Consider the following 27,972-nt stretch of genomic DNA (forward strand, 5'->3'; position numbering starts at 1 on the left):
ACCCTTGGTTCTTAATACTGTGTTCTGTTACCTGATGATCCTCGACTGTCTTTCTGTTTTGTGATGGTTGTGCAGGAGTCCCTTGTTTGTTCTGAACAGTTAAACTGAGCAGCGTTCTTCAGAAAAATCTTTCAGGTCCTGCAGATTCTTCAGTTTTCCAACATCTATACATATTTGAACCTTTTCCAGCAGTGACTTTATGATTTTGAGATACATCTTTTCAGACTGAGGACATTTGAGGGACTCAAACACAACTATTTAAAAATATTCAAACATTCACTGATGCTCCAGAAGGAAACAAGATGCATTAAGAGCTGGGGGGTGAAAACTTTTGGAATTTGAAGATCAAGGTAAATTGTACTTAATTTGTGTACCGGGAAACATACAAGTATCTTCTGTTGCTTACGAAGGGCAGAACTAAATGGAAAAAAATTATATTTCAACAAAATAAGACAAATCTGGCCATCTTCATTGTGTTCAAAAGTTTTCACCCCCAGCTCTTAATGCATCTTGTTTCCTTCTGGAGCATCAGTGAATGTTTGAACCTTTTTTAATAGTTGTGTTTGAGTCCCTCAAATGTCCTCAGTGTGATAAGGTGTATCTCAAAATCATAAAGTCACTGCTGGAAAAGGTTCAAATATGCAAAGATACTGGAAAACTGAAGAATCTGCAGGAGCTTAAAGATTGTTCTGAAGAACGCTGCTCAGTTTAACTGTTCAGAACAAACAAGGGACTCATGCACAACCATCACAAAACAGAAAGACAGTCGAGGATCATCAGGTAACAGAACACAGTACTAAGAACCAAGGGTTCCCAAACTTTTGAGTAAGGTTATTTTAACAATTTCAGCATTTTTTTTTTTGTCTTGTGTACTAAATGTTAATATCTTTTATGTACAATATCTTACTCAGGACAGTACTAAATAAAATATAACATGCATTTAGTATGATCTCTCTTATTTTTTGAAAATTACTCATATTTTCACAGATTCTGCAAGGGGTGCCCAAACTTTCGATCCCCACTGTATATATATATATATATATATATATATATATAATATACAGTACAGACCAAAAGTTTGGACACACCTTCTCATTCAAAGAGTTTTCTTTATTTTCATGACTATGAAAATTGTAGAGTCACACTGAAGGCATCAAGGGCTATTTGACCAAGAAGGAGAGTGATGGGGTGCTGCGCCAGATGACCTGGCCTCCACAGTCACCGGACCTGAATATATATATATATTCTCCTACCGAACGCATAGCCAAGGTGTTTTTGTTTTTGTTTTTAAATATGAAAGACAAGAAAAGGAAAAGTGCTAGTATTAGTTGGTTAAGTGCTCGCAAAAAATATGAGTCTTTTTGATATTTTAGTAAAGACTCAGCTGTACGAATTGAGATTGGGAGATCATTCCACCAGCTCGGCTTGAGAGTGATTTTGAACTTCTTTGGCCAGTTTCAGTTGATTTATGAATTCAATTGATTAGACATTACCATTAAAGCGGAATCCAGAAAAAGGAAAAAACACAGTTTGGTAAAAAATAAAATGCATTTCATAGGGCCCTACAAATTTACCTGTTTTCAAAATTTTGTAATTTTAATTAAACATGCTTTTTGATTACTATAACTTAATTCAATCCCACAGAGTGCAGAAAAATTAAAGCAGAATTTGTGTAAAAATTAATAAATTAATTATTAGCATGGAATTTGGGAAAACATAAAAACAATTTCATAGGGAACAAAAAATGTGGTCTTTGTTAAACTTAAAAAAATATATTGTTAAATTGTAAAAGTTTAATGATTTCAATTAATTAGACATACTTTTTGATTGCTTAAATGTTATTTAATCCCATTAAAATGAGATATGAGAAATAAAAATGAAATAAAATAATTAATTCCCTTCTCTGATGTTCTTCTACTGATGTGGTCCGTGTTAATTGAGATTATCTGTATTAATGGAGTTGATCTGATTTTACAGGCGGCCACACCAACAAGAAAAATTGCAGCCATGCCCGCTCCAGCGGTGGCCACTCCAAAGCACATGGATGCACCGTGTGTAGAGGAGGCCAGTGACCTCGAGGAGCTTGAACAGTTTGCAAAGACTTTCAAACAGAGGCGCATCAAGCTGGGCTTCACTCAGGTGAGCTGTGTCATCGGTGTTCATAATTGAGTGGTCATTTGTAACACTGACGTATAATTCTGTGTCTCAGGGTGACGTGGGGTTGGCGATGGGGAAACTCTATGGAAATGACTTCAGCCAGACCACAATATCCAGATTTGAGGCCTTGAACCTGAGCTTCAAGAACATGTGCAAACTCAAACCTCTGCTAGAGAAATGGCTCAGCGATGCAGGTGAGACACTCAAGAATGAAACCAGCCTCTGCCGTATGAGTTTCTTAAGATTGAGACGTTTAGCAGAATGCTAAATTACCATAAAATGAGGCAGTGATCAAATAGTCTTTATTCATTCATATATATCTAGAGCTGTAAGATATGTATTGTGTATGATAGGGATGTAAATTTTCTATCTTTTTCCATGATTGATCGTTGTTTAAATTAACGATCAATTAAGCGATTAATGGTTAACCTTAATACTTGCGTGTACTTTACAAGCATTCACATATAGACGGAAAAGATCCTCTTCACATGAGCAAAAACATCCTTGGCTTAACAGTAGATTGGATCGGTATACTAAGGTCTATTTAAACTGACCAAGGTTACCCTTTATATCTACGGTTCTCAATTCAGTCCTCGCGCCCCACTGCTCTGCACATTTTGTACGTTTATCTTATTTCTTCAGACGTTTGATTTTATTCCAACATAAGTGCCCTACGAAGTGGACATCACAGAATATTCCGCCATGATTCCAGTACGAAGCGAATGTATATGTTCCATTCAAAGTGCATTGAGGTGCGAGATGTGAATTTAAATTGTATTGTTTTACAGAGGTATATGATGTCACACTTGTCTGTGTGTGCAGACGGATGTTGTGCAACGCAAATCTGTGAATGAATGTTCCGAAGTGAAGTAAACTGCAACAGATTTCCTCTGCTCAGGGAGTACTGATGGATTTTTTTTTTTTTTTTTTTTTAATTTAAAATATCTTTAACCCGTCCCCAAACTATGGGAACTCATGTGCTGACTCTAACTGTAGCCATTTTATACAATTTGTAAGACCTGTAGAATGTAACATTCAATAATACAGTGGGGAAAATATGTATTTGATCCCCTGCTGATTTTGTAAGTTTGCCCACTTACCAAGAGATTAAGGGTCTGTCATTTTTATGGTAGGTTTATTTTAACATATAGAGACAAAATGCCAAAAAAAAAAAAATTTGCATTGAAATTTATTTTCATTTCAGTGAGTGAAATAAGTTTTTGATCCCCTTGCAGAAACCCTTGTTGGCAAGCACAGAGGTAAGATGTTTTTTGTAGTTGGTCACCAGCGAGCGGCAACCTCCCAATCTCTCTCGCGAAGCCAACAAGGAAGTGACTAAAACTGCAATTCATCGATTGGCCGCTTAAGGCTAGCTGCATAAGGGAGTCAATCCCATATGTTAAAATGCCCAACTTTACAGCAGAAAAAACATGTTTACAGCCTGGTTCCAAAATTTTTGGATTTTTAGCTTATTTCGCCCTTCATGACAGCTGTGAGGGGGGTGAATTTTATTTTATAACTCATCTGTTTAAATTATTTTAAGCCTTAAAGTTCTGAATTATTAAGGGTGTGTCCACTTGAGTGACAGGTGGATTGCCACTGCTGACACTACTGTTGATCTAGGTGGGCGTGGCTTCAGCAACCAGCTCCCGCCGCCTTGCCCATTTTCGACTGTCCGGGAGAGTCGCACGGTGACAGGCTGCCAAGATGCCGATGGTCCGCTCTGCACACTTTAAGCTTCAAAAACGCTCTTCAGGAGTCACGGACACTACGTCCATGTTTTTATACAGTCTATGGTCACCAGGTTTAAACACATCCTAGGAGGGATTTTTATCCAATCCTCTTTACAGATTATCTCTAAATCCTTAAGGTTTCTTGGCTGTCATTTGGCATCGTGATGTTTTAGCTCCCTCCACAGATTTTCTATTGGATTGAGGTCTTGAGACTGGCTAGGCACTCTATGACTTTAATGTGCTTCTTCTCGAGCCACTCCTTTTGTTGCCTTGGTGGTAAGTTTTGGGTCATTGTTATGCTGGAAGACCAATCCGTGACCCATCTTCAGTGTTCTCGCTGAGGGAATCAGAATCAGAATTGGCTTTATTCGCCAGGTGTGCGCAAACACGCATGGAATTTGTTCTGGGTTTTTTAAGGTGCTGACATGAGAACAAAAAATAAAAATTTATTTAGCAAGACTTAGCAATAAATAATGTGAAAGAATCTGGAACAGTAGAATGTAGAATATGTAGAATGATTTACAGAAATGAATTACAGAACACAGAATTACAGAACACAGGTAATGGTTCATATGCTAGCTGTTTAAGCTGGAGATGGCATGGGGAAAAAAAAACTTTGTCTGGATGTTCAAGTCCCAGAGATCAGTAGCGTCTGCCTGAAGGGAGAAGTGCAAACAGGTTATGTCCAGGGTGAGAGGGGTCTTTGATGATGTTACCTGCCCGTTTCTTCACTCTGGAGTTGTACAAGTCCTGAAGACTGGGCAGGTGCACACCAATGATCTTTTCTACTGTCCTAACAGTCCATTGGAGTCTTCTTAAATCTGATTTGCTGGCTGACCCAAACCAGACAGTTATAGAAGAGCACAGAACAGACTCCGTAATAGCTGAGTAAAACAGTGTTATCTGTGTCTGTGGCAGGTTGAACTTTTTCAGCTGATGAAGGAAGTACAGCCTCTACTGGGCCTTTTTCACAATGGAGTCAATGTGAATGTCCCACTTCAGGTCCTGAGAGATGGTTGTGACCAGGAACCTGAATGACTCCACTGCAGCCACTGTGCTGTCCATACTGGTGAGTGGGGGAGAGCAGGGGAGTTTCTCCTGAAGTCCACTATCATCTCCACAGTTTTGAGCTTTTTCAGCTCCAGGTTGTTGTGACTGCACCAGACAGTCAGCCGCCCAACCTCTCATCTGTAAGCAGACTTGTCTCCATCTTGGATGAGAACGATGACTGTGGTGTCATCTGCAAACTTCGGGACCTTGACAGAGGGGTCTTTAGACATGCAGTCATTTGTGTAAAGGGAGAAGAGCAGTGAGGAGAGAACGCACCCCTGAGGAGCTCTGGTGCTGATGGTACAGGTATTGGATGTGATTTTTTTTTTCCGGCCTCACTAGCTGCTGCCTGTCTGTCAGAAAGCTGGTTTGTCCAGATGTTGGAGGATCTAGTGCAATCCTATATTGACTGCATCATCCGCAGACCTGTTTGCTCTGTAAGCATGTCCAGCAAGAGTCCAGTAATGTCCTTCAAGTAGGCCAACACCAGTCTCTCAAATGACTTCATGACCACAGATGTTAAAGCAACAGGTTTGTAGTCAGTAAGTTCTGTGATTTTTGGTTTCTTGGGTACAAGGATGATGGTGGAGTGTTTGAAGCAGGAGGGGACTTCACACAGCTCCAGGGATTTGTTGATGATCAATGTGAAGATTTAGGAAGGATATATTACAAATTATTCAGAGTTTGGAATGTGTGACGAGTGGGGCGGGGCCGTGAGAATGGAACGAGGTCGGTGGAGTGATTGGGAAATGAGCGACACCTGCTCCACTCGCCGGTCTCGCGTCCCACGGAGGAGATCGGAAGGATATAAAAGAGGAGCGACGACGGTGAGGGACGAGAGAGGACAAGGCCTGGGTTTTATTTTGTGTTCCCCAAAACGTTCGCTAAGTAGTTCTTAACCTATTCCTTAACCTCTCTCTTCACCTTATGGCACGATTCCCGACACATTTGTACTCTAAGTATATCTTCTGTAAGTCACACTTTCGTAAGGTTGGTCTGGACCGTTCGTAAGCTCTTTCTTAGCGTTGTTTGTGCTCAAGACGCTAGTGCTGTCCTTAGAAATCAGCGCAGTGCAGTACAAGTCAAACTATTGTATGTTGAGCCTCAACAATTATTTTATGTTATTGACATTTTAAGACTAATAATAAAATATGTTCGCAATGGATACAGGCCTATTTATGAAGCTGACTTTATTTGGTATCAGAACTAATATGGTGGTAATTAGCCTAGGCTATTTCGTAATGTCATTAAAGCGAATTGGCAATCACTTTTGATAATAAAAATCTTGCAAACAGTTTATCTCTAAATGGATAATCTATCTATAAATGGGTAACACATGGTGTTGTCCAATAAACGACAAACTATCGATCCAACATGTCCTTGTATTGAATCAAAGACGGCGCCGGCCGCGAAGCCATTTCAGTTTTTTTTTTTTGTCAAAACTTAAGCCCTTTTGACATTTTGCCCGACGTGGCTATATAATATAATTATTTAGTAATATATAACTTCACTTCAACTTCTCTTCTGGTTTTCTCTTTGCTTCTTTTGAACTTTTTAACTAGTATTTTTGTACTTGTAGATAAGTAGAAATGTGCATAAATGCTGAAAATTCTACAGGACCCTTTTGTCAACACATCTTACTCAATAGCACATTGCCTAACCAGTCCTTAGTCCGTTTTTTATTTTATGTAAAGTTTTAATAATTTTGTGATTTTATTTCATAATTTTTTTTCGTTTTTGATTTTACGTTTATTTTAAACTAAATTTAAACTAAAATAAGAGATGTTGCTGTGACACATAGCGGAGATATTTTTTTTTATTTTATCTGTTAACATTTCTTTTATTTAAAGTTTTTTTTTTTATGGATTGAGTTTAAAGTATAATAATCCTGCTCATAATATTATTTATGAACATGTAAACGCACGGTGTAAATGTGTTCAACACAACTCTGAGCTGCATTAAACAGTCAGAGCAGAGCAAAGACTGATAATAATTTAATTTGATTGGTAATTTCTAACGTGAGACTGTGACATAGAAGATTATGCATACTTCTAATAAGGTTAAAAATGCTAATGCACAAGCCATGGGGTTTAATTTGGTTTTGTTTGTGCATGTTTTATGACTCAAAGCTGTGATTCCCATCCCACTTATATTATACGACTGACAAACTGCAACGGTTTAAGAAAAAAATCTCTATTTGTGTTCTACTGACGAAACAAAGTCACCTACATCTTGGATGCCCTGGGAGTAAGCAGATAAACATAATTTTTTATTTTTGGGTGAACTATCACTTTAATTTCAGTAATAATATGATATATTAAAAGTTTTGTGAGTCAGCTGAAACCAACATGTCTAAACCAGCACAAAAACACAACCAGCTAAATATGGGCTGCTTATAATTATTGTCAAAATATGTATAATATTGCACAGTCCTATGTCTATTTGAGATCATCTGTAAGTTTTTTTCATGAGCATCTCTGCTCTTCCTCAGAGAACATGTCTGCTGACTGTGTGGTGTCGAGTCAGAATGAAATGTCTCCGGGTCTCTGTGAGAGTCTGAACCGGCGGCGTAAGAAGCGGACAAGCATCGAAACCAGCATCCGTCTTGCCTTAGAGAAGAGCTTCTTGGAGGTGAGCATGTCTCCTGACCACTAGAGGGCATCAGAACTCAGCATTCACCACCTTGTCACACACACTGAGCTCTGTTGTAACAACATCACATAACAGTGAGCTGCAGATTTGTGTTTGCTTGTGAAATGTTATTCACTGTGACACAGTCATTTACACCAGTGTTGTAACAGGTTTGTCCATGGGACCCGTATTTTCCCATGGTCATCAAGCCTTGACCCACTTTAATATATATATATATATATATATATATATATATATATATATATATATATATATATACAGTGTTGGGGAGTAACTAGTTACATGTAACGGCGTTACGTAATTTAATTACAAAATTAATGTAACTGTAATTAGTTACAGTTACTAAGAAAAAATGAGTAATTAAATTACAGTTACTTATGAATTTTTTAACGATTACAAAGGGGATTACATTTGAATATTTACACACATCCACATACAGATTTAACTGATTTCTTTCCCAAATTGCACTGACTATTCTAAGACATACGCCCTAATAATTTCCGGGATGCGGAAACAGTCTGGTTCGTAGAATCCCAGCTAACACAGTTACGTTGTGACGACGTAACTGGACCAGACCATATTCGTTGCAGCGACATCCCAAATAACGTTTCAGCGACGTAACTTTGTGATTCCCATATCCGTCGTGGCGACGTTATAGTGGAACGTCGCTGGAACGTGAGGAGTACGTCCTAGCGACCAAACTGTCACGTTATGAGAACGTTACTATAAAGTACCATATTGGTCGCAGCGACGTACCATATAACGTTCCAGTGACGTAACTTTGTGATTCCCATATCCGTCGTGGCGACGTTATAGTGGAACGTCGCTGGAACGTGATGAGTACGTCCCAACGACCAAACTGTCACGTTATGAGGACGTTCCTATAAAATACCATATTGGTCTCAGCGACGTACCACATAACGTTCCAGTGACGTAACTTTGTGATTCCCATATCCGTCGTGGCGACGTTATAGTGGAACGTCGCTGGAACGTGATGAGTATGTCCTGACGACCAAACTGGCACGTTATGAGGACGTGACATTACAGGATCATATTGGTAATTCATATTTTCACCTCACCATTACCTTGAAATACATAAAGAACTAATAAACTCAATCCATCTCTGGAGCAAAAAATAAACCTCATGAAATCTAATTGTAATCTAATTATAGGGGATTCATAGTTAATACATTAATTACATACATGCAATGCAAACAAATACAAAAACATTACATTCTAATATAAAATAGACCAAAACACGCTGCATTCATTCACAAATCAATATTTATTCAGCACTACTTTGTACAAATATGAAGCCACAACATTTTGAACATCGCACCTGTTCTTTAACCATGCAAAATGTTACTAAGTTATGAGCACAGAAAACTAAACACATCAATTCATAGATTACACAATATAAACAATAGAACATTTTTGTCTTAAAGATGGGGAGATGGTTAATGATGGTTAATAAAAATTAAAAATAATTATCAGTAAACTTATTGATACAACATAATTTAGTGCAACAAAAAATACATGATAAATAGATATGAAACAATTCAGCAGGTACTGCACAGAGATACTGCACAAAGTAAAACTGTGAGCGTCGTATAAGAGGCTCCTGGTATAAATGTCTGGTGGTGATGTGCTTTAATTACACGACATGCAGAAAAAAATTTAGGCTAATTCATGCGCACGATTTTCTATTCCCTGCATTTTCTATTTCATTCCCTGCATTTGCTAAAACGTGTACACTATTTATACATCAAGAGAACGAATTAGTAAATTGTGCATACGATTTAGCAAATCAATGAAATGTAAAAGTAATCGTGCACGTTTTAGTACATCGAGGGAACAAATTAGTAAATCATGGACATGATTTCTTTCTTTTTCTTGCATGTCATGATCAGGGCTCTGTGCTCACTATCAGAGGATAAAACTAAACAATATAACAATTACCAAAGAACCATAATTTTTGAGCTTCTCAGAAGAAAAACATTCATAAAGCGTAAAGATATGAAAAATGAACAATATAGAGATTTCTAGCATCTCTCCTGTATTATTTGTCCCACCCGAAAAAACGTTTTTTAAGAAAATGAGCATATCGACTTTCTCAGAAGAATCTCTGATCTCTGATTACTGACTGTGGAGATGACTCTTTCAGACAGTGCTGAGGAGGCAGAGTTAGGTGCAGGACAGCCGATAGAGAAGAGGAAGAGTGTGTTTCTTACCCCAGCAGCAGAAGACAGGCTCTTCTGAGGGAAGGACAGGAGGCTTGATGCAGTGTTTTGCTGTAGAACAAGGCTTCTTCTCAGCACCTGATCTTCTTCAGAAAAGAGTTCCTCTAGTGTAGAGTCAGACACTCAGACTTCTTGCAAACTGTAATCTTTTAATAACATTTAGCATATTATTGTAGTCATGTTCATTGTTTTTATTATAACACATGGCAAGCTTATAGAAAATTGTTAAACGTGTTCTTCCTCCTCTTCTTCATCCTGGACCTGCACTGTCAACATCCTTCTCTGAGCTGAAAGGGAGGATCATCTTGTTAATGTTGCTCATGTATGTTCACAACCAGTCAAAAATCTGGAATCTTTTCTTTATGGTTTTCAAGAGAAGTCTCTTCTGCTCACCAAAGCTAGATTAATTTGATAAAAAAAAAAATTTTAATTGTAAAAAAAAAAAAAAAAAGAAAACAGAAAGAAAGAAATAACAGTTTTCATACTCTTTTTTTGAATATACTTAAACATATTTATTGAAATAATTATGAGGCAAAGCTGAATTTTTCAGTAACTTTACTCCAGTCTTCAGTGTCACATGATCTTTTTCATATACTGATTGCTGATCGGGAAACATTGCTCATTATCACAAATCAGTGCATTTACATGCACCCAATCGCATTATTGCCGCTAAGATCAAAGTGTACATCTGCTCATGACATACATGATGTAAATCACATCTGCAGTTAGCTTACTACGGTCCTTAGTTCCACTGAACTCTATTGGTAACGAAGGAACTTTTTGAACAAAGTTGGTTTTAGGGAAGCGCACCCCATATTAGAAATGATGGGGAAGAAAACTTAGCATTTCTGGAAAGTTGAATTTTTTCTTCATTATTATTTTATAAAACACAAAGTTCAAAACATTGAAAAAAAGGTAATCTTTTGTAAAATTACAAAAGTCTTCTCTACCACTGGTTTTCAATTTTATGCATTCTTGCTATTAGCCACCCCCCCCCCCCAAATAAAATAAATAAATAAAATAAATAATAAATAAATATAACTGTAGTGTAGACAAAATGTTTGGGCAGCACAACTGTTTCCAACACTGATAATAATCAGAAAAATGTATTGAGCAGTAAATCATCATATTAGAATGATTTCTGAAGATCATGTGACTGGAGTAATTAATGCTGAAAATATAGCTGTGCATTATAGAAATAAATTCAACTTTTAAAATATATTTAAAACTTTTGACCAGCTGTGTACATTGCCACATTTAAATGAAAACTCAACTTGTAATAAACAAAGCACACATTCTCAAAGAACTTACATTCTGGTGATTACTTCCTTCCCGCACTGCTGTCAGTTCCCTTCAGTCGTTCCCAGACCTCCTTGTTTTTAATCTTTACCTCAAATCTACAGAAACAAACATCATTTTACAGACAATTTGGATTAGTCACGAATCGCAATAGTTATATAACTATAATCACAATGCTAAATTTTATATATATATATATATAAAATTATAAATATATATTGAATCGTATTAGTATTGAATACGATAGTATTGAATTGGCAGATTAGCGTATCATCCCATCATAGTTACTACAGTCAAAACAATGAAACTCTCTTCAAGAGCGCACAATAACTGATATTTAAAACTGTTAAAAGAAAAGGCTCAAAATATTGCACACATATAATACACAACAATATCTCTTCCTTTGGTGTTTTGAACATTTCTGTGAGTAATGCTACACGCTGTGACTCTGTGTTGCTTCAAGTGCATCATTCTGCGCACTGATATATATATATATATATATATATATATATACCTTCTCATTTAAAGAGTTTTCTTTATTTTCATGACTATGAAAATTGTAGATTCACACTGAATGCATCAAAACTATGAATTAACACATGTGGAATTATATACATAACAAAAAAGTGTGAAACAACTGAAAATATGTCATATTCTAGGTTCTTCAAAGTAGCCACCTTTTGCTTTGATTACTGCTTTGCACACTCTTGGCATTCTCTGGATGAGCTTCAAGAGGTAGTCAACTGAAATGGTCTTCCAACAGTCTTGAAGAAGTTCCCTGAGAGATGCTTAGCTCTTGTTGGCCCTTTTTCCTTCTGTCTGCGGTCCAGCTCACCCCTAAACCATCTGGATTGGGTTCAGGTCCGGTGACTGTGGAGGCCAGGTCATCTGGCGCAGCACCCCATCACTCTCCTTCTTGCTCAAATAGACCTTGATGCCTTCAGTGTGACTCTACAATTTACATAGTCATGAAAATAAAGAAAACTCTTTGATTGAGAAGGTGTCCAAACTTTTGGTCTTTACTGTAAAATATATATTTTACAGTTTTATATATATATATATATATATATATATATATATATATATATATACACACACACACACACACACACACACACACACACACACACACACACACACACACACACACTTTTGCACATCCTGTCATACCAGTGACTGGGTGTTACTGCAATAGACTTTGCAGCATTAAGGTTAACGATTAATCGATTATTTGATCGTTAATTTAAACGACGATCGATCATGGAAATGATTGAAAATTGACATCCTTACACAGAAGTATAGAAAATTCTACATTGATTTAAATTTTTTTTTTGCAAAAAACGACACTGATATCGGATCAGAATTACTGTCTCTTCTCATAGTGACAGCCAATCACATTAGTTTTCTGGTATTGCATGCACTCGATTGGCTTGCGTCTGCGCTTGGGTTTTTGCATAAGATGTTCTGACTGGAGGACGACTGCATTGACGCTTGAAAAGTCTTCAACTTCTATTTAGAATTAATTTCTAGAATTAATTTCACCATCCTTGACGTCACTTCATTTAAAAGTAAACGAGAGGCGTTGACGCCCCGTGTGATGGGGCGTTATATGTCTGGATACCGCTGCACAAATCTTTCAACCACGAGAAATGTAGTTCCATCACGGCCTTACATCCATGACAGCAGAATGGTCAGGATGACCTGAAACACATAACCAACTGAAATCAATTTAAAAGTATTTAGGCTTGCCTGAGTGATGCTGAAACAACCAGGTTTAGTTTTTCACCCAGGAGAAACTGCTTCCTGTGGAACAGTCTCCATGAAGAATGATCTATTGATCCTGGATCCTTGCTGCCATCCACGCAGAGATTATTTGGAGGATATGTGGTTGTGTCTAAAGGGTAATGAATCAATGTTACAAGAATACTGATAGCAGCACTATTGATCCTGTACCTTATGTAAATGTTTTCAGTACCGAACAAGTCAGGAACCAAATTAGTACCAGTTCTTGAAACCCATCTCTACTTGTAATAGTTGTCTTGTTGCTGCTGCCCAGACTGTCTCTTCCCCTGATGATAAATATATGTGTTCATTTTAAAGCAATAAATAATACATTTAAATTACTAGGTGTTAACAAATATATTTCCTTATAAGGAACTCACTGAATCATGGACTGAACTGGTGGTTGTCAGGCCCTAAGAAAGTGAACAATTTGTTTACTTTTTGTGAAACTAAAGTATCAGATCAATTTGAGAATTAAACTAGCATTAAAAAGCATGCATGTGAAAAACACCATCAACACCAATAATGAACAGATGACAGAATTTACAAGCCTGCCACTTGAGGGAGAAAAGGGGAAATTATTAATCCCACATAACGTTACACTGAACATGATTTCGGCAGCCTCGGTCTAATTAACGTTAAACTTTATATTTAACGTTATATCGGTTTATATTCAAGTTCACAGCATGGCTAGCATGAGCATCATCAAGCTAGAGCAGCAGGTAAGTTATTCAAACAAACTAATTAACGTTACTACGGTTAAAAAATTTATTATTAGAAAGTTAACACTGTATAGTTTATAGTGATAAATTTCAAATAATTTAAAACAGGTAAGGTTATATTCGATTTTAACAGTTACCGTTACCTTAGACCACCTCTGAGACTGCTTTTTGAGCTAATTAACCAAACGGAGCATTTATTTATTAAATTGAAAGAGAAAACCTACAAAAATACAAAACACTACTCTTCTTTGATGGTATTTAACGTTATATCAAGTTAAAATCTATGAATAAAAGTAGATTTATAGGACTTACCTTTCCTCCGTGTCCGTCCGCTGGAAGTTGACCGTTACAAAATGACGGGCACGCGCACGTCGCGCACTTCACTCAGAAAGTGACGTGCGCTGCTAGTTTAAGGTTTAAATGTTAATTTGTTCCGTACTCTCTTTCATTAACAAACATTATCACCATTTGCTAAGTAAATTGTTTATTTTATTGTTCTTAAACTGATGGCATATATATATATATATATATATATATATATATATATATATATATATATATATATATATATATATATAATTATTTTAACATGCTTGATTAATTTTTTTGTATATTTCCCAAAGAAAATGCTGTTCAAATGGTATCTTAATAATAATAATACATCTAGTGCAATAATATTAAAAGTTATCTGAAGACCAGCTGACCACGTCGCTTCAACGTCCCCAATGGGACTAACTAGCGACGTCTTTTGAGTACGTGCCCACAACGTTTCTGGGAAGTTAGCCAAGATTTTAAAAAATGGAACTTTACCACGACGTCCTCACAACGTTGCCATAAAGTAATGTCGCGCTGACCAAATGACGACTAACTGGCGACGTCCTCACAACGTTCTGTGTTTGCTGGGATGTCTTCATTACTGACATTTAATTAATTCATAAATGTTAAATATGCTTGAATCAATATGAATATTTTGTGTATTAAGTTCCTGCTAGATGCATGAGTTTCACCAACGCGTTCTGTGTCATAAAATAACTGCTTATCAAATCCAAGGTTGACGTCACTGTATTCTGTTTATGTACAGTAGGACGGGATTTAACGATGTAGGCTGATGTGCTTCTTTTCCTTATTACTAATCTTTATTGTTAACCATATTAATGAGAAATGTGATGTATATGTAAAATCCATAGGCTTATTTAATTCAGTTTTGTTCTATAATGTTGTAATCGTTTTTTCTACACACACACACACACACACACACACACTACACGTAGTCCTACACATGGACTCTTTTCAAACAGAAGCTTGTAACACACATGATATCTGCCACATCATATAATGACTACTACAAATTACAAATTATATATAATTTTATTTCAAATAAAGGGAAAATTAAAAGTGAGTTTAATCCAAGCAGCTCTAATTTCGCGGTGTTGCCATTTAAACATGTTAATTACAAAAACAAAACGTTCGTTGTACTGTCTCTGGAAAAATCAACAGTGATTGATCAGCCTTTATTTATATACAGTATTGTAGACGTTATTACCTAGGCGAAGTTAAATTTGCTGAAATATAGGCTACAGTAAGAGCGCCTGCATGGTTGTCCATCAGATGCCTTTCAAAGTTGAGTTCATTACTATAGCAACAGTAAAACTGTCATGTCGTTATAACGAGAAAACAAACTTTCGTTATGTCGAGATAACGAGAAAAATAAGTCCTTATAACGAGAAAACAAACTTCATTATGTCGAGATAACGAGAAAAATAAGTCGTTATAACGAGAAAACGACTTTCGTTATGTCGAGATAATGAGAAGATTAAGTCGTTATAATGAGAAAACAAAAAGGATATAAATATTTTGTAATAATATACACTACTGGTCAGTAATTTGGGGTCAGTATTTTTTTTCTTCTCTTTAAATAAAATCAATACTTTTATTCAGCAAGGATGTGTTAAATTGATAAAAAGTGATAGTAAAGAAAATATATTATTAGAATATATATTATTAGATTTTTTTTTTTTAATAAATGCAGTTATTTTTAACCTTTTATTCATCAAATATATTAGACAGCAGAACTGTTTCCAACACTCATGATAAATCAGAATATTAGAATGATTTCTAACAGATCATGTGATAAACTGGATGTTACATGTGACACTGAAGGCTGGAGTAATGATGCGGAAAATTCAGCTTTGCATCAAAGGAATACTTTTTTTTTTTTTTTTTTTAGTATATTCAAATAGAAAACTATTATTTTAAGTTGTAGTAATATTTCACAATATTACAGTTTTTTTCTGTATTTTTGATCAAATAAATGCAGGCTTGATGAGCAGAAGAAACTTCTTTCAAAAACATAAAAAAATAGTAATGTTTCCAAACTTTTGGTCTGTACTGTATATAGTAAAACTGTAATACAATCAAATGTAGGTTTGATTGTATATTTCATTTTTACATTGAAGACTATCCATTGCTATTTTACATGTAATTATTTGGTTTCTGTACCTTGACACCTGTAGCCTTCGTGACGATGCACAGCAGTGGCCCGTCAACTGTCCTGAGCACCTTTTTAGGCTGGCCTCAGCCGGTCGGTTATATAAAATATCAAGGTGAAAGTCATCATAGCTTGCTTAGTATAGACCCAGCTCCCAACCCAACTTTGAGAATAGATTAACGGCAATATTACGCCGATAACGGCCCACCACTAAATAAAAGTGTGGAAATTGTAGGTCCTTTGTACCTTCACTCTGTCCTCCTACTGTCTGGGACTGCTATTAGTATGGGTATGTGTGTTCATGAGAGAGACAAAGAAGAGAGAGCGTCTGTAAGAGTGTGAGTGTAAGTGTGAGTTTTGCATTACCACCCCTAATGTTCCTGCACAAGTTTGTAGCAGTTTAATTAATAAATGGGATCTGACCAAGTTAAAGGGCAAATATCAAATATCTATTGAGTATTTTAACATATATATTTTTTTTAATTGTGGCGGAGTAACAAAAATATGAACACCACACAAGGGTTAAAGAAACGTGGTGCTAGAATAAAAATTAGTTCAACTGACATCTCATAACTTTGTATTTTTCCTGTTTCACTGCAGCATCTCATTTATTTCAGCACAATTTCCTTTTGTGTGAATCGCCTCTCAGGACTAGTGATATGTTATGCTCCATATAGCTCGTCAAATGTGAGCACTTCATCAGCACTTACATCAACATTGGTGGATTGTCAAAATTTCTCACTGCTAATATTTTTTATTCAGAACAGAAAAAAAAAATGATGGCAAAACATTAATGCGAATTAATCAATGAAATTGTCCAGCCAATAAATTTTTACTTGTTGAAAAGAGCTGCACTGGTTCTTAACACGTTTTCTCTCTGAACAGATTCCAGTGGCCACCCAGCAGATCAAAGTAAAAGCAGCATGGAAAACGGAGGAGGTGAGCTATGATGTTTTGACTCATAACATCTGCATGTCTGTCTCACAGTTGCTGATTCATTAACTCTCATCTGTCCATCCAACAGCAGATCAGGCCAATGGTCTGGACGCCCATAAATCAAATGGACAAGGAACAAGTGCAATCAGCAATGTTCAGGCACAAGCACTGCTCCAACAGGTACACGAAGAGCACAGAATGTCAATGTATGGTGAAATTACACAAATTTACATGAGGCTGTTAAACACAGCGTCCATCATTTCCATGGGTCCGGTGTTTGTTATCGCTGGAGGGATCAGTGCAGTGTGTTGATTTAAACAGTGCTTCTGTCACTCGTAAACATGTGGAAGAGAATATGCACTTGTTAGTTCTTCAATAATTCCTTATTAGTTATGTAGTAAGTAAGAAACAGTATTCTAAAGTGCTACCAGAATTTATATGCGCTGCATAAAAAAGTTTCACTTAACAAGAGAAATATTCCCCTCTTGATGGGACTAGAGTTTCCAGTGAGTTGTGTTACCATTACCATACAGGATTTCAGAAAGTGCGCAGAGTCTTGCTTGCACACTTACCACTTATGTGGATTTTAGAAAGTGTGCAAAATGTTCACTTGCACACTGACCACCATGTGGTTTTGAGAAAGTAAACAAAGCTTAGCGTGTGTACCTAAAGGTTCCTAAGCATCACAGAGGCAGCATATACAAGAAGACTTCTGTAACTGCCATTTCCACTTCCCGCTGGATGTGACGGCACAACTAAGTGGCCAGGAGACCCCTCAGGGTGACCTGGCCGGACATCCATGGAATTCCCTGCAGTGCTGTGCCAGGCCTGATGATCAAGGAGGCTCCTGTAGAAACCTGTGATCTCAGCCGCCTAATACCGGAACATGAAGCCGGATTGGTGGTGCTGACTAGTGTTTAGTAAACACTGTAACTCAGCACTGCAAAGGAAACTCACAGTTTATTAGTAGTCACATAACCACCAGCAATTTAAACCACATACGTATATACAGAAAGGGTTACATACTCACCCACCCTACTGGGCTGGAGCCCCATTCAAGGGGCGCCTCCTTTTAGTCTGGACCATCAGTAATGTGGTTGCAATGAACATAGAACCAGCCAAAAACATTATAGGTCCAGCATAGAAGACTGTTATGCGAAAAGTTTCCACCTAACCTCGATCAGGTGGAGAGCTAGTGGTTACAGGAGAATTAGGAAGGGGAGTATTAAAGCAGAAGTTAAAAATAGATACCTAGGTATTGCTCTGATTCGGGCATGAACACTGCCTCGTCTGGATCACATCCCTTAGGTTCTGCTTACCTTCTCGTGACCCATGATTCCTGCCTGCAGGTTGGGGAAGAGTGTGACCTTTCCTGGGTAAAAACCCAGCAGAGTTCTAACCTCAGTATCAGAAAGTGTTAAAGATATAACATCGTCCTCCCTAGGCTCTCTCTCATCCACCGCAATTACGAGCACGAAAGGGAAAGTCCCTCTCTAAACCATTCAGACAGATCCACCTGTAATTTTCACAAGCTCATTCTACTCCGTGCCTCAGCAGCTGTGGGTCCTGAACCGCGGGGAGCAGATCCCTGCCTTTTTTTCCCTTTTTTTCCCTTTTTTTCCTCTGAAAGAGAGATGAACGAGAGCGGAGTTTCTTCATTGAAAAAATGCTCACAATGCACGCAGATTGCCTCCTCAAAGGCATCGCGTATGTGCTCTTCTCTCAAACAAATGACGCAAAGATTGTGTGTATCATCGGGTGTCAAATAACGCAGACACGGATGCACACATTGTCTAAACGCTTGCTTGTAGTTGCCATGATAGACAGAGAAAGATCGCTCTTACCAGTTCTTTTAGATGCACGCTTCAAACAGAACAGTCAGTGAAGACGAAGAAGAGAATGATGTGTTCTCCAGGTGCCTGTTTATAGTCACACTGGCAGGGACGTGTTCCCCATAGCGACCCCTAGAGGACACAGTTCGAAGTTCCCTTGAAAGGGAACCACTTGTTTCAGTTATAGGCCTACTCAAATATAGAATGTGCAGTTTATATTGTTATTATTATTATTATTTTTATAATACATACTTCTACCATAGGCTCTTACCCATATGTGTGGTATTAACCAAGTTCAGTGTGTGTCCATAATATTCATATCGATTTCTTATAAGCTGTTAATATGCTTTAGGATATGTAAATTACTTGCGATTTAAGCTTGAAGATTAATTATGTGAAATATTTGTTGGATTTTAAATGCTCATTAGGCTAAGTAAAAATCTCAAAATGTATGTTGACCTGAATAAATAAATAAAAATGGTTTCTAGCCATTTGTAATTTTAAATATTAATATTTTTGTTAGCTGTCGATGATTTATACGATTGTTTTGTGTTTGTGTTCATCTTGTGTCCTTAATTATAATTTTTGCCTTTTGCCTTGTTGTCTGCTTTTGTAACTGATGACCTGGAGATAGATAGATAGATATATATATATATATATATATATATATATATATATATATATATATATATATATATATATATATATATATATATATATATATATATATATATTTATTTTTTTTTTTTTTTTTTTTTTTTAGCTAGTTAAGTAAGAATATTCTGTTTAAGTCATTATTTGTTCATAGAGATTCATTAAAAAATCTAAAGGTTTGTTCTAACTGAAGTGAACACTGAGCATTCATAATATTTTTATTAGGCTGAATATTGAAGATGTCAATATGTTTTATGTGTATTTATTGTGTCTAGCTCCATTTCTGTAACTGTGGAACTGAAAATAAATAAAAGGCATAAGTTTGCCATGTAAATCGTAAGTGAACACTTGCAGTATTTACAGAATACAATATTTACAGAAGCTGTCAATGTATAAATTCAATTCTTACATATTTACTCCATTGTAACTTAAGATCCTGAGCAAGATTAATTGTTCGTTGTGAGTTTGATCAAATGTTTTAAGTCATAATTTGCTTATGGCAGTTAAACGAGTTAAAATGGGTAAATCTTCAAAACATATATGTGTGTGTGTCTGTGTGTGTGTGAATGTATTAGGGATGTAAAATATCCATTAAATTCATTCCATAATCGATTGTAGTTTTAAATAATGATAAATTCATTGATTAATCGTTAACCACAATGCTGCAAACTGCATCTATTGCAGGCAGCGGTCCCTGGAATGACAAGATGTGCAAAAGCCATACAGACACACACACACACACACACACACACACACACAAAACACTTTCTCACTTGAATTAATGGGGTTTTAGTCTAACTAAAATGCTAGTAGCAGGATTATACAATGAATATATGTGATTATGATCATTTGATAAAATGAAGAGTGCGCTATACGTTTGAGGTCATTTACTTTGTTGACTGTCCTATCCCACACGTAGACCACTGAACACGCCTCTTTACATGGTTTTGTGGTGCTTGTTGTGCAATGTTTTCAACTGACATTATGGCATTTAAAATAAAATTATCCCAAACGTAACTGTGGCCCGCCTGTGACTGCCTTTTGGCCTAGCCTATTTGTTTTTAAAAATCCGACACACAGGGCATTAGATCATCGTGACAGTGCATGCGTGCTGGCAGACAAGGATGAGCGAGCACAGGTTTGGCTAGATTTATTTAGAGATTACTGCTCATGTGTCATTCGGCACAAATAAAAATTTTACCATATTCGATTCCGATACCGATTTCCAATTATTATTATTTTCTTTTTAAGCAACAAGCAAGAAAGAAGGAAAGTGTGCATAAACAAGATTTTTATTTGGTATTTAATAGGCCAAACTGGCTTTTGGCTATTGAAAACAAAAACCGTAAACATCTGAAATTAACAGCAGTAACTGCACAGTAAGTAACCTACATTCAATACAAACATAGATGCTACAGACATCAGCATTTAGCTTTTGTTTTTGAATTGGGTTGAAACTACAGAGAACTGGCCTTAAATTAAAAGATTAACTGCCTGGGAAATTAAAGTAAACAACTGCATAGTTCTACAGTCCAAACAACACAATCAACACACATTCAATAAGATGTTTCTTAATCAGCTTTCAGTATTTGTTTTAGTTTTTAAATTTGGTTTTAAATTTAAAAGTCTTTACAAGTGAGACTAAATAGAAGTATGCTATATAAATACATTGTTCCAAAATGTTAAAATCAAATAATGTTGGTGCGAATAAAACCGATGCAAAGTGTTTCATTCATTTAATAAAAAAATAGGGTAATGATTCACATCTATATTTTTTTACTTGAGCTAATGAAAAATAACTATTGTCTCAAGTTAAAAAAATATAGATGTGAATCATTACCCTAAAATATTTTAATTGGATGAATGAAAACTTTTTTCATTGTGCTACAGTAGGTGATTTTTAAATCAAATTAAGTCGATTTAATTTTAAGATAAAATAAAAATAATCATCCTACACGCGAGAAGTTGAGCTGAACAACTCTTCACGGTCTACTCGTGTTCAGGGCGCGGACCGGTACAGTATACGCTTGCACAGCTTCAGTGCGCACAGGAAAGACTTTTATTTGTGCGCCAGTACACAAGCTGCTGATCGCTTCCTTCTATCTGTACCTCAGATGTGTAGCTCTGCACTTGCAGTGCTGAACGGCTGCCCGGCTGTATTTTAAGCTAAAACCGTCCGGTTCCGATTTATGGCCGGTCAACCGGTGCATCCCTAGTTATTTATTATGTATTACTAAATTGAATTGTTCCTGCACAAACTCAATGCAGTTGAAAACTGCTGAATTTGCATTTGAAGAGCTTTAGATTTTATTTTTGAATATGAAGACTAAATTGTGGTCTAGTCCTCATGAACGCATAGCTAATTACAGATTAATTCAGTTGAAGAATTCATTTGAAAAGACAAATGAAGTTTAGAGAAATGTTGAATTAATTTGACATTTCAAATGGGCTATCCCCAGCACTGGGGAGTAATGAAATACATTTAACCGTGTTACGTATTTAAAATTCAAAATATAAGTAAGTGTATTTGATTATAATCCATTATAAATAGGATTATAAATAGGGTAATCTGATTACAGTTACATCTGAAAAGTATTTTAGATTACCAAAGTGATTACTTTTAACCAAAACAGCAACTGATTCTCCACTGAAACAAAAAACTGAGTGCAGTAGCCTGTTCATCTAGCAACTCCTTGTGAGCGTGCATACATGCTCATCATGACACAAAGATTATCCTATAATTCACACTTTGCATTGTTAAACAGATCCATATGACTCATGCATGAAATAAGTTAATCGATAGCTTTATGTGCTTTACAAGTGAACTTGAAGTAATTAATTCGAAATGTTCAATAATCGATCATCTTTGGCTCGGTAATGCAAGTTCTAGATCCAATTCATGAACAGAGATCCAATTTGTGAACAGAGAGCCCTCTCGAACACCACCCTTTGTGCATCGGGCTCTAGTAGTAAGTAGTAATATTAGTCCATCAATCAGCATATGTTTCAAAGTTAGTTTTTTACACTATCAATAACATTTTGCTTTTCAAGTAGGAATAAGCTGGTTGACCAAATAGTCCCTTGAGGGCTGTCACAATAACATAACCTACAATAGCACACATAATGATAGCAGTCTATTTATTTATTTCTCTGGTTTAATCATTTCCGACGCACCTAACGTTACTGTAGTTACTGTAACTACACTATATTTGTTTTCACAGACACATTCACAACGGACCCGTATATCTTCCCCTCTTCTCTTTGTGCAGTCTGAATCAAAACATCATGCGCTGGCGAACGTAAAGTTAGCCTACCGTTACCGGAAGATTACGGAATCAATTCGAAGTTGAATGGTTAACATTAGTGTCATGAACACACCGCTGTCAATTTTGAGAAGAACCACCTTCAAACAAGTTAATAGCAAGCATTTAAGGGGCCTGCTAAAAAGGAAGCTATATTAGCGTTAGAGTGACTAACCAGCCTGAATTCACCAAATTGTTCTCTGGACCTGAGGGTAGCCTCTTCTTCTTTGCTTCTCTCTTAATTCTCATCAGCAGGAGTAGCGCTATCGCTCGCTTCTTACAATGGGACAGATACATGTTTGCTGCTGACCGAAAGGAGGAAGAACCGACTATGAAAGAGCTCCCGCTAAAAGTTTTTAAAACTCCGCCTACACCTTAGCGCAGCGAAAATCGCGTTGTATCTGAAGGGCAACGCTGAACCCAGCGGCAAGCGCCTACATACCGCATCCTGTGTGAAGGGCCCATTACGCGGTCATTATGTGGGAAACATACCGCAATAGAATAAGAATAAGTTAAATGCTAACACAAACTCTGAACATACTGTATCATACTGAGTCACTGCTTAGCTTAATTGAAATCATCCTGGCTATCACAATGAGAAAATGTACCTTTAATGATCTATGGCTCCAAGACAGTGTGTTTAGTAGCTTGCTCAAGCCTGTCGCTAACAATCCGTATCAAGCATCCAAACACAAGACGTGGAAAAGCTGAACTGAGTAGCCGGTTCATCGCGTGCTGTGTTCGGTGCGGAGAGAGAGAGCCGCGTATCACGGACTGTCCCTCCTGCACATGAACAAACAAATACTAATCGCAGTTTTGAACAAACAAAAGGATGTGAAAGAGCCAAAATCAGTACCACTGTGTTCAGATGTTCAGGTTTCATGCAGAGAAAGGCGTCTCAAAATGCTTGTACACCGAATTTGCTTCTTTTTGCTCTTGTGCCGACAAATGCATACAAAATATGTCAAAATACCCGCCTTGGAAAGTATGCTCGAAAAAACTTTTTTTTTCAGTTATTTCTTAAGTGAAAGTAAACAATTGAGGGAAAAGGTGCGTTCATCATCTCTTAAAGTGACCGTGCCTAATTTAGCTACTAGCTGCTGTCATGTTAATCCAAGAAAATGAAAGAAAAATAACTCACTGCTCTTGACTGCATTACTTTGTAGATTTAACAAGAATTCATGCACAGTCAAACCAAAAATTATCCAGACTCCAGATATAATTTTTGATATACATATTTTACTAGTAGGTACAGGACGCTAATACATTACTGTAAGTGAGTATAATCAAACTGTGACATATTATACCCAAAGAATCTTCATACAGTGAACAACTAGTGAAATAGATAGATATAAATGTTTTATCTATCTAGCTGTATATAAATTAGGGAACAAAAATTATTCAGCACCTTATAAAGCACCATGCATTGCTTGTGTTTGTTTTTTCTGAATTGCTAATGCAACCTTTTCACACCACAGTCTGAACAAAATGAACCATTGCTTGGTAATTGGTCAACAAAGTATTGATAGTTGTGTAAATATTGTCATAATAACAGTTGTCTGTAGTTTTGGTTTATTGTAATCCATTACGTACATTTCTCTCAAAATTATGACATTATCAAGACTAATTGTTCTGATAGAGTTTAACTCTTAAGTTCTTGTCATATTTTATAAGCATTTTAGAAGCAATAACAAATAAACTGTAATAATGTGAGAAATGTTCAAGGTGTATAAAGGTAAATAAATTTTGGTTTGTATATTTAATTTTTACATTAAAGACTATCCAGTGCTATTTTACATTTAATTATTTGGTTACTATACCTAGACACCTACAAACTTGAAAAAAACTTAAACATTGTGTAAATAGTACAAATAAATAAAAATAAACAAAAATACAAACTAAACAATTTCAAACAGGGCCCACTGGTACAACATTCATCGGGGAACCGCTAACCCCAGCTACGGCACTGTCTGTGGGTGTTGAATACTGTGACCAAACACCAATAACACTTGTTATTTTGGAAAGTAATGCCATAAAATAATTGTTAATTTATAATGTTACTTTAAAGTGTTACAATCGTTAAGTGTTCCTGTGTTCTTGATACTCAAGAAAAAGAAGGCGAAGGCTTCAGTTTCTTAATCTGAAGAAATAATAGAATAACTCTTTAAATAATAAAACTTGTTACTTTCAATGAAAGTCAATAATAAAAAAAAAAGACTTTTGAAAGGAATTTTAATGACTGAAGTTATTTATCGTAATTCGTGTAGGTCATAAATTCAAATCCTAATAGTCTTAAAAAGTCTTAAATTTGACTGATTAAACCCTGCAGAAACCCTGCTTTTATTCAGCAAGGATGTGTTAATTGATAAAAAAAGTGATAGTAAAGAAAATATATTATTAGAATATATATTATTAGTATTTTTTTTTAACCTTTTATTCATCAAATTTATTAGACAGCAGAACTCTTTCCAACACTCATGATAAATCAGAATATTAGAATGATTTCTAAATGATCATGTGATAAACTGGATGTTTCATGTGAGACTGAAGGCTGGAGTAATGATGCTGAAAATTCAGCTTTGCATCACAGGAACAAATAATTTTTTTAAAGTATATTCAAATAGGAAACTATTATTTTAAGTTTTAATATTTCACAATATTACATTTTTTTCTGTATTTTTGATCAAATAAATGCAGGCTTGATGAGCAGAAGAAACTTCTTTCAAAAACAGTAGTGTTAACGTTTCCAAACTTTTGGTCTGTACTGTGTATATATATATATATAGTAATAAATTGTATTTATATATAGTAATAAATATCGTTATCGCATTTATCCTTGAAATATTGTGATATAATTTTGAGGCTATATTGCCCACCCATAACCAGAACGCTCAACAGCTTTTTCCCCCAGGCTGTGAGAGCCATAGACAGTAAAAGAAATGGACACAGTGACCCCATTGGATTCAACGGAGAAAAGTGAAGTCAATTAGAAGCACGCACTTCCTGGGGGTCAAGCGTACTGCGCAGACTCAAACTGAACTTGATGACTTAAATGTCACGTGTGCAACCTGTAAGTCTTCTAACCGCTGTGCCAAGAAAAATCTGAATCACCCACCAAATCTTGCAGACGTTGTTGAATAATTTTGTCCCGTTGCTTTTATGGACTCTCTATGGGCTTCTCCCTTGACGTCATGCCTCCACATCCCCCCGATTGCCTCATAGACAGTAAAAGATTGCCTGCGAGCTTCTCCTCCTGTCCATACGGTAATTTCTCTACTGTGCGACAGAGAGTTGCAGGTTATGATGCAATCGTTAGCCTATTTTTTACAAAAACTGCTTCTATGGGGCCACAATGTAAGATACAAGGTAATGGGGCCTTTTATACATTTTCATGTTTTTTTTAAGAAATAATAAATGGACAAATGGAGGCTTTAAATGCCTCAGATGTAAAGTTATTTGCTGTCAAAGTGACGGAAAATGAATGGGAGTCAATGGAATGCTAACAGCAGGTGGGGATCCGCTAGCTAGCCAATGGCGGCGCCCAGGGGTGCTTCAAAAAAATATGAAAACCTGCCCACCTGGTGAGAGCCCTGAACTCAAATCACCCTACTCTCTTCCTAAAACCCAAACAAACCCCCTACCTCCTGAAACATGGACCATCTCACCTCCTCCGCCCCTCGATCACCCCCCAAATTAATAAAAGAAAAAAAACTTTCTGAAATTTATTTCAAAGTGGGCTACACACCTCTCTATGCGCACTAGAGACCTTTCACACACACTGCTTTGTGTACATAATCCCAAAAAAGACAATGTGTATGTTTACATGCTCATCCACTACAAATCATATTGCACTGTTCCCCAGCCAGCTTCTTGACTTATGATTTTTTTTTTTTGCACAGGTACAGTATTATGTGAAGCATTCGTATCATCTTTTTTTTCCATTTATGTATAGGTAAACACACACACACACACACACACACACATAAATAGTATATTAAAAATCTGTTAGTAGTGTATAGGTGCAGTATTTATGTGAAACATTCGTATAGTTTGTATTTTGTAGTTTGTGTAGGTAAAAATTTATATAGTATATTTATAGTCAAAATCTGTCAGTAGGTTAGTAGTGTATAGGTTTATACTGTTTTACTTCATTGTTGTATGTCTGTATTAATGTAGCACGGTGGTCCTGTGAGGTGCGACTTTTCGTTCCACTGTATATCCACACGTAGCATAGATTGAAACTGTAGCATCACTCTACATAAGACAATAAGATTTATATATATGAATGTATATCACTAATGTATACACATCATAAATCTTTATTGAGATTTTGTGAGCACTTTGTCATTTGAAATGCATGTGTTGAGGATCTCGTCTGTATGATTTTATTATGTTGCCAGAGGTGAAGGGCAAGAGAGACTACATCAATGACCTGTTAATCACAGGCTAATTCAATCACCAATGCCCATTGTTCACACATAAGCACTCTCTGCGTCTGGAGCCAAGGTGCAAATGACCTGGGCCATCAGGGCCGCCAAACTAGTTTTGGCCAGCAAATGCAGCGTTTCCAACACTGGAACTTTACCCAGGAACTATGGCTAGTACTCAGTGTGTCCACCACAGGGACCAGGAACTAAATAAAGTTCCGGGTAAAAAAGTGCCCCTCAGAAAGTCCCTGGTGGTAAGGTAGTACTTCTTCAAAGTTCTGGAACTTTTGGGGGCGGGACTTGGGCGCTAAACATGCTGATTGGTTGAGTTAATGCAGCATTGTGATTTCAACCACCATTTATTCGGATCATTTTCTTAAAATTACTGTTATTGTGTCATGAAATGTAATTTTAAAAGTATTTCAGTTGAGAATGTATTTGTTTAAAACTCAAATGTGTTGTGTATTTATAAAGACAGCGCCGTTTCCGAAATGTTTTGCAGATTTCGGAAACGGTCAGCTCCACGCGATCAGTGTGAGCTCAGTGCTCATGTTTCCATCCACAGCATTAACTTGAAGTCATTAAATTCAAGTTCACACAAACTCTTATTTCCATTGTGGATGTCTGTTTCTCCATTCAGTGTTCAAACTGCGTGTCGCGTTCAGTAACTACAGTCAAAACGATGAAACTCTGTTCCA

General features: G+C 36.5%; 1 protein-coding gene and 1 long non-coding RNA gene across 5 annotated transcripts in view; one reads left to right on the forward strand and one right to left on the reverse strand.

Moving 5' to 3' along the window:
* Positions 1–27,972, forward strand: part of LOC128014933 (POU domain, class 2, transcription factor 1) — a 66,302-nt gene that overhangs the window by 25,494 nt on the left and 12,836 nt on the right. For all 4 annotated transcript variants that reach the window (XM_052598691.1, XM_052598702.1, XM_052598722.1 and 1 more), the window contains 3 exons: positions 1,978–2,139; positions 2,210–2,351; positions 7,432–7,571. In XM_052598691.1, coding sequence (XP_052454651.1) covers positions 1,978–2,139; positions 2,210–2,351; positions 7,432–7,571 — 444 coding nt within the window. The remainder of the gene's footprint in view (positions 1–1,977; positions 2,140–2,209; positions 2,352–7,431; positions 7,572–27,972) is intronic.
* On the reverse strand, positions 12,344–14,138 carry LOC128015238 (uncharacterized). The gene is made up of 3 exons (XR_008183850.1): positions 13,294–14,138; positions 13,107–13,200; positions 12,344–13,025 (listed from the first exon to the last, which is right to left on the reverse strand). It is a non-coding gene; the product is annotated as an uncharacterized LOC128015238 (long non-coding RNA).

The sequence above is a fragment of the Carassius gibelio genome, chromosome A1 (genome assembly GCF_023724105.1).
Source record: "Carassius gibelio isolate Cgi1373 ecotype wild population from Czech Republic chromosome A1, carGib1.2-hapl.c, whole genome shotgun sequence".
NCBI classification, from domain to species: domain Eukaryota; kingdom Metazoa; phylum Chordata; class Actinopteri; order Cypriniformes; family Cyprinidae; genus Carassius; species Carassius gibelio.